Source organism: Oncorhynchus keta, chromosome 29, assembly GCF_023373465.1.
Source record: "Oncorhynchus keta strain PuntledgeMale-10-30-2019 chromosome 29, Oket_V2, whole genome shotgun sequence".
Lineage (NCBI taxonomy): Eukaryota > Metazoa > Chordata > Actinopteri > Salmoniformes > Salmonidae > Oncorhynchus > Oncorhynchus keta.
In genome coordinates, this window is record NC_068449.1 from 41,216,848 (window position 1) to 41,230,284 (window position 13,437).

The following is a 13,437-nucleotide window of genomic DNA, read 5'->3' on the forward strand; positions in this document are numbered from 1 at the left end:
TCAGTGACCATCGGGTTCTTGGTCACCTCCCTGACCAAGACCCTTCTCCCCCGATTGCTCAGTTTGGCCGGGCGGCCAGCTCTAGGAAGAGTCTTGGTGGTTCTAAACTTCTTCCATTTAAGAATGATTGAGGCCGCTGTGTTCTTCGGGACCTTCAATGCTGTATAAATGTTTTGGTACCCTTCCCCAGATCTGTGCCTAGACACAATCCTGTCTCGGAGCTCTACGAAAAAGTAATCTCTCCTCCTTCCAGGCTTTTTCTTCTTTGAACTTATATGGTGATTGGCATCTAAACATTCATAGTATTACCACGACGACTGACAACACAGTTCGTCTTTCAATCACCCACGTGGGTATAACCAATGAGGAGATGGCACGTGGGTACATGCTTCTATAAACCATTGAGGAGGCAAGACGCACCGCGATCTTTGTCAGAAATAGAAAGGATTTTTATTTCTTTTTTTTTAGCCCTTGACAACGCAGACGCTTGTTGACGCACACGAGCAGTGTGGGTGCAATAAATGAATAATATAGATTTCCACATTTATTTTACGACGCGAGCGCACCCAACGCGAGCGGTGTAGGCAGAGTATTAGTGATGTGGGGGATCAATAGTTACATTTTGGGATATTATTTTTGCCAATGTATTATTTTTGACAATGTATTGTTTTGACTATCGCAATATTATTTTTGCGGTAGTTGGCTGTACTTGCACAAACTCCTTCCTTCATAGCTTGTTCTCAATCTTTTTAAATGGGGAGCCAATTTTGTTTTCAACACATTTCCCTGACTGATCAAATGTACTTTTCTCTTGTCTCTCTGTAGCAGACATGGTGAGCAATATGTTTGGAACATCGAATCGCAATAAAATCAGTATCGAATCGCAAGACATATTGAATTGTGAGAATTGCAATCCGTATCATATCGGCATCTAAGTATGGTGATAATATCGTATCGGGAGATCCCTGGCAATTCCCTGCCCTAATTTGTTTGCACACTTAGTGTGTGTGTCTGTCTTTTGGGTTTTCACCTCTGTGTGTGTGTGTGTCCACCTATAAAGGAGGAGCGGGCCACTCTTCTAAAGGAACTGCAGGCTCTGAGGGAGAAGAGGAGTCATCTGAAGGCAAAGCTGGAGAAGTACAGGGAGTGTGACCCAGAAGTGATCGAGGAGATGAGTGAGTACCCTGTAACCAGCCTCTGAAAAACATGGAGGCTGCGTCTCAATAATCTGACCTTTTTCCTGAAGTGTGCACTCGTTCACTACTCACCACAAATTTACAAGCATTGGATTGGTGTAGGGATGAGCTAGAGGGAGTTAACACCATTTTCTTCTACCAGTCATTTCCATGAAGGGAAGTGAACAAGTGCACACTTCAGGAACAAGGATTAGGAGAATCATTGGGATACACCTGGAAATACACCCAGATGTCCCTCCAAATGTCAGGCGCTAACTTTTTTTAAATCCATACTCCTTCTGGTTCTCGAGAAAGAGGCTATTTAGTATTTTATATGTCATATCAACAATGAATCCTGCTTCAACCACAAGCTCATTTGACTGGATTTTGAACCTTGCCCTCATTTTGTCTATCTTCAAACTTTTGCCATTGTTGAAAGGCTTCCCCATTCAAATTCAGTTTGGATCTAATTAATAAAAGGAGGGAATCCAATTAAACACCAGGTGTCTAGTCTGGACAGATGGCTCAATCCACAGCTGTCCATCAGGCATGTGGAAGCCTGGACAGCATCCAAGAGAGAAAGCAATCAAGCAGCCTCATTCATACTTGCTTACATTTCTAAAATCTGGATCTGCTCAAGTGGGTAGAAATAGAATGGATAGATTGGACATGGACCCAGTCTAGCACAATGAAATAGGATCCATAGAACAGACACTCCTCATGATTAGTTATGGCTCATCCAAAATGGTGACGCCATCAGATTTGTGCAACTTGCAGTTGCGTGAAGCATGTAAAAAAGGCAAAGAAATGATGCACTGAGAATCTAGTCATCGAGCATTCCAAATATAGCAATTTTAAACAACTGCCGGTCCACCGCTACTGAACATGGCTTTAAATCGGAATGCCCGTTCTATCCCTCTACAAAACTAAGCTTCCCAGCTGTTCTAGTTCAGTGCCTTCCCCTCCTCGACTTCTCTGGTTTCACAACTTGCTCAGTTTAACCCATCTATTAAATCAGGAACTCCAACTAAGCCCATAGTTGTTATTGCATACACAACATGGCTGACCTCTTGGGCCTGCACAAAACTTAACCGGTCGGGATTGACAGCTTGTAACGGTCTCCCTGTCTCCTGATTTTATAGACTGTTTATTTTTACACACCTCTCAACTGGTATAGGCATTACAAACGATTGGCCATTTGGACCCTAAAAAGGAATCGTTGTTGTGTGTGTGTGTGTGTGTGTGTGTGTGTGTGTGTGTGTGTGTGTGTGTGTGTGTGTGTGACAAATCACATTTTATTTGTCACATACACATGGTTAGCAGATGTTAATGCGAGTGTAGCGAAATGCTTGTGCTTCTAGTTCTGACAGTGATGTAATATCTAACAATTCCCGAACAACTACCTAATACACACAAATCTAAAGGGGTGAATGAGAATATGTACATATAAATATATGGATGAGCGAAGGTGCAATAGATGGTATAAAATACAGTACATGTGATATGAATAATGTAAGATATGTAAACATATGTGGCATTATTTAGAGTGCATTGCATAAAGTGACGAGTGATTCATTTATTAGTGGCCTGTAATTGGGTCTCAATGTAGGCAGCAGCCTCTCAGAGTTAATGATTGCTGTTAACAGTCTGATGGCCTTGAGATTGAAAAACAGCTTCTGTCTCTCGGTCCCAGCTTTGATGCACCTGTACTGAACTCGAGTTCTGGGTGGTAGCTGTGTGAACAGGCAGTGGCTCGGGTGGTTGTTGTCCTTGATGATCTTTTTGGCCTTCCTGTGACATCGGGTGCTGTAGGTGTCATGGAGGGCAGGTAGTTTGCCCCCGATGATGCGTTGTGCAGACCTCACTACCCTCTGGAGGGCCTTGCGGTTGAGGGTGGTGCAGTTGCCATACCAGGCTGTGATACAGCCTGACAGGATGCTCTCGATTGTGCATCTGTAAAAGTTTGTTAGGGTTTTGGGTGACAAGCCACATTTATTCAGCCTCCTGAGGTTGAAGAGGCGCTGTTGCGCCTTCTTCACCACACTGTCTCTGTGGGTGGACCATTTGTCTGATGTGTACGCCGAGGAACTTAACTTTTCACCTTTTCCACTGCTGTCCCATCGACGTGGATAGGGGGGGTGCTCCCTCTGCTGTTTCCTGAAGTCCATTATCATCTCCTTTGTTTTGTTGCCATTGAGTGAGAGGTTGTTTTCTTAACACCATACTCCGAGTGCCCTCACCACCTCCCTGTAGGCTGTCTCGTTGTTGTTGGTAATCAAGCCCACTACTGTCGTGTCGTCTGCAAACTTGATGATTGAGCTGTAGCCCCACCCGTAACCCTTGCGAGGGTTAACTCGGAGAAGGGGAGAAAGAGGGGGGGGGGCGCAAGTCCTTGTTAGCGGGCCGTGACGGTGTCACAGGGTGGGTTTGAGACCCAGGGCCTCCAGTTTGATGATGAGCTTGGAGGGTACTATGGTGTTGAATGCTGAGTTGTATTCAATGAACAGCATTTTTACATAGGTATTCCTTTTGTCCAGATGGGATTGTGCCGTGTGACGGCGATTGTGGACCTGTTGTGGTGGTATGTGAACTGACGTGGGTCTTGGGTGGACGTTAAAGGTGGAGGTGATATATTCCTTGACTAGTCTCTCGAAGCACTTCATGATGATAGAAGTGAGTGCTACGGGACGGTACTCAGTTCAGTTATCTTTGCCTTCTTGAAGCATGTGGGGACAACAGATCGGGATAGGGAGCGATTGAATCTGTCTGTAAACACACCAGCCAGCTGGGGTGCGCACGCTTGGAGGACTCGGCTTGGGATGCCGTCTGGGCCAGCAGCCTTGCGAGGGTTAACACGTTTAAATGTTTTACTCATGTCAGCCATGGAGAGGGAGAGAGTCCTTGTTAGCAGGCTGCGACGGTGGCACTGTATTATCCTCAACTCAATTGCGAGGCCTGTCATTTTTATAGCCCCAACACTGCGCTCCGCTAGTGTCACTGAAGAAGCCATTACAGTCCAGAGTGGCTTAAAACACGGACTGTGCTCAGAATTTTGGGGAAACATCTTGCCTCATGTCCATTACGAAGTCCCCTTGAAAAAACAGCCCATTTCCCAATGCTGTACTCACACGGCTAAACCACTACAACAGCTGTGTGGCTCCCGCGACAGGGAACTCTTTTAGTCTGTTCTTTTATGGGTTGAACGGGTTCAATTCATTTTGCCTGTGCAATTGCTCTGCACATCAAAATAATAGGCGCAAGCGCACCAGTGAAGGCCCTTGCAGGTGTGTGTTTTAAGTTTCTATTAGTGGTATGTACGGGATACATACTGTCCAACGAAATGCTTACATGCAGGTTCCTTCTTGACAATGCAACGACAATAACAAAGAATACGGACAAGGTAAAAGGCTCACTAGAATAGAATAAACATTTTAGCATGAGTGCCTTCTGAAAGTATTCACCCCCCTTAACGATCTGGCATTAATGGCTGTGCTCCTAGGTTCCCTTTCTAGGGAGTTTTTCTTAGCCACATTGCTTCTACATCTGGATTGCTTGTTTGCTCTTTGGGGTTTTTGGCTGGGTTTCTGTATAAGCACTTTGTGACATCTGATGTAAAAAGGGCTTTATAAATACTTTTGATTGACCCCTTGATTTTTTCCCCCACATTTTGTTACAAAGTGGGATTCAAATGGTTGTGTTGAAATGTTTTGTCAACGATCTACACACGACACAAAGAACTATTAACATTTGTAAAAAGAAATATGAAAAATAAAATGCATTATGTCTTGATTTTAGATAAGTATTTAAACCCCTGAGTCAATACATGTTATAATCACCTTTTGGCAGCGATTACAGCTATGAGTCTTTCTGGGTAAGTCTCTACCCAGGATTGTGCACCATATGCCCATTTATTTATTCAACCATTTTCAGGTTTTGCCATAGATTTTCACTTAAATCTGCTTAAAAACCTAACTTGGCCACTCGGGAACAGTCACCATCTTCTGGGTAAGTAACTCCAGTGTAGATTTGGCCTTGTGTTTTAGGTTATTGTCCTGCTGAAAGGTGAACTTATCTCCCAGTGTCTGGTGGAAACCAAATTTTGCTCTAGGATTTTGCCTGTGCTTAACTCCCTTCCATTTTTTTCTTTTATATCCTGAAAAACTCCCCAGTCCTTAAAAATTACAAGCATACCCATAACAAGATGCAGCCACCACTATGCTTGAAATGTGTTGTATTGGATTTGCCCGAAAGATAACACTTTGTATTCATAATTTCTTTGCCACATTTTTTGCATTATTACTTGTTGCAAACAGGATATATTTTTTATTCTGTAAAGTCTTCCTCCTTTTCACTCTGTCAATTAGGTTAGTATTGTGGAGTAACTACAATGTTGATCCATCCTAAGTTCCTTATCACAGCCATTAAACTCTAACTGTTTTAAAGTCACCATTGGCCTCACTGTGAAATCCCTGAGTGGTTTCCTTCCTCTCCGGCAACTGAGTTAGGAAGGACACCTGCATCTTTGTCGTGACTGCGTGTACCTGATGATCTTCTTGGCCTTCCTGCGACACCTGGTGTTGTCTGTGTCCTGTAGGGCAGGCAGTGTACACCCAATGGTGCATTCAGCTGCACGTATCACCCTCTGAAGAGCCTTGCGGTCCGTGAAGAGCCTTGCTCTACATGGTGCTCCTGTCGAACACTGAGGGCCCTCGGGGACAGCATCCTGAGGTTGAAGAGTTGCTGTCGTGCCTTCACTATGGTGTCTGTGGGGTTAGACCATTTCAGCTTCTCTGACATGTGTACGCAGAGGAATTTGAAATTATTGACCGCCTCAACGATGGCCCCGTTCATGAGGATGGGAGCGTGTCCAACATGGTTCTTCTTGAAGTCCACAATCAGCTCCTTTGTTTTGCTAACGTTGATGGAGACGTTTACCTGGCACCATGCCGTCCGAGTGCCTACCTCCTCCCTGTAGGTTGGCTCTTCGTTGTTGGTGATGTTGATCTTCGTTGTTGTCTTCAGCGAACTTGATGATGGAGTTGGAACTACCCATGCAGTCGTGGGTATGCAGAGAATGCAGGAGGGGACTGAGGATGCACCCTTGTGGGGCCCTCGTGTTGAGGATCAGTGTCGAGGTAATGTTGCCTCCCTTCACCACCTGGGCTCGGCATGTCAGGAAGTCCAGGACTCCGTTGCATAGGGAGGAGTTCAGAGCTGTGAGCTATGTCGTCGATGAACAGCATCCTTCCATATACATCACACACATATTCCTTTTGTCCAGGTGGGTAAGGGCAGTGAAAAGGTGAATGCGTCGTCCATGGATCTGTCAGGGCGGTAGGCAAATTGGAGAGAGTCGGGGAGGGAGGAGGTGATATGGTCTTTGACTAGCCTTGAAGCATTTCATGAAGACTGAAGTGAGTGCTACTGGTCTTTAGTCTTTCAGTTCAGTTACTTTCACTTTCTTGGGCAACAGGGATGATGGTATAAATCTTGAAGCAGGTGGGTATAGAGGCCTGAGCTAGGTAGAGATTGAAAATGTCAGAGAACACAACAGCCAGCTGGTCTGCACATGACAATTCTGTGGAGTTGATGAGGGGATGATGGCTCATAATAATGTCTGGAATGGAGTAAATGGAATGGTATCAACCATCTGGTTCCACATTTCAGCTTTTCTTATGAGCCGTCTTTCCCTCAGCAGCCTCCACTGACACAATACTTGTTGGCAAAGGTGTCAGCTAAAGGTGACCTGCTTGCAGGGCTTTGTAGTCTTGCATGATGGTCTACATTGAGGCTAATTAGCATTTTTGAATCAGAGTGAATAGAGCTGAATATATTAACAAGTCACCTTGTCCGAGAGATTTACATGGTTATCAAAACATCACGACAGGTTAAACCTACACAAAACTTATTTGAAGTGTTCCTAAAATCCCCTATGGGAAAAATGAATGGTGGAGAAATTGTTGGAACCATTTCCCTGTTTTGACCACTAGGTTTTATGGGTATTATGACACCTCCACTATGGGGCTCTATAACAAAGGGGTTGAATACTTATTGACTCAAGATATTTCAGCTTTTCATTTTTCATTTGTAAAAATGTCAAAACATAATTCCACTTTGACATGGAGTATTGTGTGTAGACCAGTACCCCAAAATCTCAATTTTATCAATTTAAAATTTGGGCTGCAACGCAACACCATGTGTAAAAAGTCCAGGGGTGTGAATAAATTTCTGAAGGCATTGTAATACAGGAAGGCACAATTTAATATTTACACTTGTTTTTGGTAAGGGGGGATTGGGGAACTGTTAAAATTGTGCAGTATTTCACAATCATAGTAAGAGTGTGTGTGTGGCATGAATGTATGTGTGAGCAAGTGCATGTTCGTGTGCATTGCAACCACTGAAGGCATCCCCCATCACTCACTTATCTTGACTGGTATCTGAACCCCCAAAATATGTTTTCTAATTGTGGCCCATCTACTGTGGCTCCCTGGTGAAAGTGGTTACACACCGCTCCTCCTCACCCTAGCCCCCACAGCCCGTCCCCTGAGCTCTGAAAGACAAGGACACGGCAAACTGTCAAACCCTCACCCGTGTGTGTGTTATGCTTAAGCCTGAATGATGAGGAGTGAAAGTCGAATAATGTGATCCATATCCTACAGACGCATGGCACTCCCAGATGGATGGCTGGAGGGAGGGAGGGGGGGGGGGGCCTCCCCTATTCTGGTTCACCCTGCTAGTGGGTTTACCCACATGTCCTTCAGGAACTGATTGATTCTGGTGACACCGTTGTCGGCAGTGTGGATGCCAAGGATGTCTCTGCCCCTACCGCTTCGCCCTTCTCTCTTTTTCACCACCATCTACAGTGAGGGAAAAAATTATTTGATCCCCTGCTGATTTTGTACGTTTGCCGACTGACAAAGAAATTATCAGTCTATAATTTTAATGGTAGGTTTATTTATCTGGATAAGAGCGTCTGCTAAATGACTTAAATGTAAATGTAAATTTGAACAGTGAGAGACAGAATAACAACAAAATAATCCAGAAAAACATGTCAAAAATGTTATAAATTGATTTGCATTTTAATGAGGGAAATAAGTATTTGACCCCCTCTCAATCAGAAAGATTTCTGGCTCCCAGGTGTCTTTTATGCACACTCTTAAAGGGAGTGCTCCTAATCTTAGCTTGTTACCTGTATAAAAGACACCTGTCCACAGAAGCAATCAATCAATCAGATTCCAAACTCTCCACCATGGCCAAGACCAAAGAGCTCTCCAAGGATGTCAGGGACAAGATTGTAGACCTACACAAGGCTGGAATGGGCTACAAGACCAACGCCAAGCAGCTTGGTGAGAAGGTGACAACAGTTGGTGCGATTATTCGCAAATGGAAGAAACACAAAAGAACTGAGTTACCCCCAAAAGTTACCCCCAAAAAACAAATGTCTGCACTATACTCTTGCATGGATCTCTACTCAAATCAAATAGAATTTTATTGCTCACGTACACATTTTGCAGATGTTATCGCGGGTGTACCAAAATGCTTATGTTCTTATCTCCAACAGTGCAGTAATACCTTAAAATACAGAAGTTCTGTGACAATACTGGCCAGTTACATGCTGTATTACCTATCTCCCTCAGTAAACAGGATGCTATGATAGGAAGACAGTCTTGCAAAAAAGAGCTTTGACCTTTGAAAACAATGGCAAAAAAAACTTGCTCTTTTGAAAAAGGTCATCAGTGTGTCGTCGGCTAAGTGAAACACTTCTTTCTCTGCAATGGCATTTTGACTTTCGATACAAACTCGGGCTTGAGCAGAGTTTTTTAAGTTTTTCCACATTGATCAAAATAACACTCATTCTTAAAAGCTCATTCTATGCAATCATATTCCAATATGCCTGTCACTTCCTAATAGAATGTGAGCTCACTTTCAGAGCTGTACAGTGCAATCATTTTACTCACACATGTGCCTAAATATTTGAATTAAAGTAGTTTTACCTTTAAGTGTTGAGGCAACTTGGGAGTGTAGCTTGCTAGCTGACTAACTTGACTGCTGACATTGATTGAGAAACCACTAATGTAATGGAAAGTAACAGTTTCCAGTTTTTAGAAATGTTAAAAGTATTGAGAATGAAATAAATAAATAAGTATTCACACCCCTTTGCTATGACACTCCGAATTGAGCTCAGGTGCATCCAATTTCCTTTGATCATCTTTGAGATGTCACTACAACTTGATTGGATTACACCTGTGGCCAATTAATTTGTTGGACATGATTTAGAAAGAAAACACACCTGTCTATAGAAAGTCCCACAGTTGACCAAGCATGTCAGAGCAGAAACCGTACCATGAAGTCCAAGGAACTGTCTGTAAGTCCCCCAACAGAATTGTAATGAGGCATATCTGAGGAAGGGTATACAACTATTTTTATAGTGTTCAAAGTTTCCAAGAGCACACTAGTCTCCATCATTGGGAAATATGGAACTACCCAGACTCTGCCTACAGCTGGCCCTCTGACCAAACTGAGCAACTGGGTAAGAAGGATCTTGGTCATGGAGGTGAAGAACCCAATGACCACTCTGACAGAACTACAGAGTTCCTTGGCTGAGATGGGAGAACCTGCCAGAAGGACAACAGTCTCTACAGCACTTCACCAATCTGGGTTTTCTGGGAGAGTGGCCAGACGGAAGGCACGACGGCATGCTTGGAGTTTGCAAAATGACAAGAGAAAAGAGAGATCGATCAAAAGGCAAAAGATTCTGTGGTCTGAGACACAAATGTAGCTCTTTGGCCTGAATGAAAAGCGCTATGTCTGGAGAAGGCACAGCTCATGACCCATCTAACACCATCCCTACTGTGAAGCATGGTGGTGGCAGCATCATGCTATGGGGATGCTTTTCAGCGGAAGGGACTGGGAGACTGGTAAGGATAGAGGGAACAATGAATGCTTCCAAATGCAAGCAAATCCTTGATGAGAACCTGCTTCAAAAAGCGAAACAACCTTAGAATGGGACAAAGATTTACGTTCTAACAGGACAATGACCCCCAAGCATACAGCCAAAGCAACGCTGGAATGGCTTCAGAACAAGAATGTGAAAGTCCTTGAGCGGCCCATGCAAAGCCCAGACTTGAATGCCATTGAAAATCTGTGCAAAGACTTGATTGCTGTTCATCGCCGCTCCCCGTCTAACTTAAGAGCTTGAGAAAATTTGCAAGGAAGAATGGGAGAAAATCACCAAATCCAGATGTGCAGAGCTGATAGACATACCCAAGACGACTCAAAGCTGTAATCGCCGCCAAATGTGCTTCTACAAAATGTATTTAATCTATTTTTGAATTCGGGCTGTAACACAACAAAATGTGCAGTAAGTCAAGTGGTATTAATACTTTCTGCACTAAGTACCCCAGCAGTTAGGTCATTTTATCTTTGAAAACTCAAACATTGAACTGATACTTTAAATTCAGCAATACAGTGTCTCCAATGGATGTGGGACAAGTAAATGGAGGTACATCAAACCTAAATTTACATTTTATAAGAAATATTGACTCCATGTGAGCCTGCTTTGACTTAGCAGTTAGCCCGTTAGCACTGATGGGTTTGGAGTTTCAGTTATTGATATGCTACTTTCTCACAGATCCAGAGGAGCAATTCACTGCATTGTGTATTATGCTAGCTCTCCTCTGTCTATCACGCCACACGGTTCTTTTTTTCTTGCCCTGATAGCTGTTAGGCTCCCCTTGCACCCAGTACCCTGTGGTCAATGGGGTACCGTCCACCCATTGAGGGGTCCCTTCTTCATCTCGGTCAGTGAGACCAATCCAGAATCCCCTGTCGACGTATTAATGGATGGACCTATTGCTCTCTGCTGTTTTGTGATCACCGGGTCTGTTCCTCTTCAAATCAAATTTTATTTGTCACATACACATGGTTAGCAGATGTTAATGCGAGTGTAGCGAAATGCTTGTGCTTCTAGTTCCGACAATGCAGTAATAACCAACAAGTAATCTAACTAACAATTCCAAAACTACTGTCTTATACACAGTGTAAGGGGATAAAGAATATGTACATAAAGATATATGAATGAGTGATGGTACAGAGCAGCATAGGCAAGATACAGTAGATGGTATCGAGTACAGTATATACATATGAGATGAGTATGTAAACAAAGTGGCATAGTTAGTGATACATGTATTACATAAGGATGCAGTAGATGATAGAGTACAGTATATACGTATGCATATGAGATGAATAATGTAGGGTATGTAACAAAATTATTATTATTATTATTATGTTCTCAACTAACATCAAGGCGGTGGCCCGTTCCTGTAGGTTCATGCTCTACAACATCCGCAGAGTACGACCCTGCCTCACACAGGAAGCGGCGCAGGTCCTAATCCAGGCACTTGTCATCTCCCGTTTGGATTACTGCAACTCGCTGTTGGCTGGGCTCCCTGCCTGTGCCATTAAACCCCTACAACTCATCCAGAACGCCGCAGCCCGTCTGGTGTTCAACCTTCCCAAGTTCTCTCACGTCACCCCGCTCCTCCGCTCTCTCCACTGGCTTCCAGTTGAAGCTCGCATCCGCTACAAGACCATGGTGCTTGCCCACGGAGCTGTGAGGGGAACGGCACCTCAGTACCTCCAGGCTCTGATCAGGCCCTACACCCAAACAAGGGCACTGCGTTCATCCACCTCTGGCCTGCTCGCCTCCCTACCACTGAGGAAGTACAGTTCCCGCTCAGCCCAGTCAAAACTGTTCGCTGCTCTGGCCCCCAATGGTGGAACAAACTCCCCACGACGCCAGGACAGCGGAGTCAATCACCACCTTCCGGAGACACCTGAAACCCCACCTCTTTAAGGAATACCTAGGATAGGATAAAGTAATCCTTCTCACCCCCCTTAAAAGATTTAGATGCACTATTGTAAAGTGGCTGTTCCACTGGATGTCATAAGGTGAATGCACCAATTTGTAAGTCGCTCTGGATAAGAGCGTCTGCTAAATTACTTAAATGTAAATGTAAATGTAAATTATATTAGGTAGCATTGTTTAAAGTGGCTAGTGATATATTTTACATAATTTCCCATCAATTCCCATTATTAAAGTGGCTGGAGTTGTGTCAGTGTGTTGGCAGCAGCCACTCAATGTTAGTGGTGGCTGTTTAACAGTCTGATGGCCTTGAGATAGAAGCTGTTTTTCAGTCTCTCGGTCCCAGCTTTGATGCACCTGTACTGACCTCGCCTTCTGGAAGATAGCGGGGTGAACAGGCAGTGGCTCGGGTGGTTGTTGTCCTTGATGATCTTTATGGCCTTCCTGTAACATCGGGTGGTGTAGGTGTCCTGGAGGGCAGGTAGTTTGCCCCCGGTGATGCGTTGTGCAGACCTCACTACCCTCTGGAGAGCCTTACGGTTGTGGGCGGAGCAGTTGCCGTACCAGGCGGTGATACAGCCTGCCAGGATGCTCTCGATTGTGCATCTGTAGAAGTTTGTGTAAGTCGCTCTGGATAAGAGCGTCTGCTAAATGACTTAAATGTAAATGTAAATGTGTGCTTTTGGTGACAAGCCGAATTTCTTCAGGCTCCTGAGGTTGCAGCTGCGCCTTCTTCACGATGCTGTCTGTGTGACTGGACCAATTCAGTTTGTCTGTGATGTGTATGCTGAGGAACATAAAAATTAATGGTCCTGTTTGCACTCCTCCCAGGATTTAGTATAAACACTACACTCACTGTCATGAGAGGAAGTAGAAACTGGAGCTTAAATATCTCCATCCCTGTTGAGAGGTTTACTCTCATTAACGGCACTCAACAGTTAAGAAGTGCAGCTGAGCCAGACATTGCTGGCATGGTTCCTACAGGTAAGTCTGCTTTGAGTTAGCCAATAGCATGGATTCCCTCATATTTTGAGAAGCCAACCTGGAACTTTTTTGTATGGGTTGGCTACCATCTCACAGATCCAAAAGTGCAGTTCACTGCATTCTCCTCTCGGGTAGAAAAATGGGTCCATCACTCTGCAGTCTGCCATGAGAACTCAGGTTCTCCTCCTCTCTCCTCCCTGCAGACAGAGGTGTGTCATCCGCCCATGTTTATGATCACCAGGTCTGCTTTCCTGCCAGGATTTAGTCTCAGTAGAGATGAAGTACAAACTGGAGCTAAAATGTCTCCATCCCAGTTTCTCTAGCCCAGAGAGCTTTTCTTGTAGACTGACAATCACTTTATTAGTGTACACTCAGGCCTATGATCTCAGCCAGCATGACAACAGCCCCAGACAC

The 13,437-nt window shown here is 44.3% G+C and overlaps 1 protein-coding gene across 1 annotated transcript in view; it reads left to right on the plus strand.

Annotated features, from left to right (window-relative positions):
- LOC118362910 (meiotic nuclear division protein 1 homolog) overlaps positions 1–13,437 on the plus strand; it is a 28,455-nt gene that overhangs the window by 9,027 nt on the left and 5,991 nt on the right. The window contains exon 4 of the mRNA XM_035743633.2: positions 1,061–1,175. Within this exon, the coding sequence (XP_035599526.1) occupies positions 1,061–1,175 (115 nt within the window). The remainder of the gene's footprint in view (positions 1–1,060; positions 1,176–13,437) is intronic.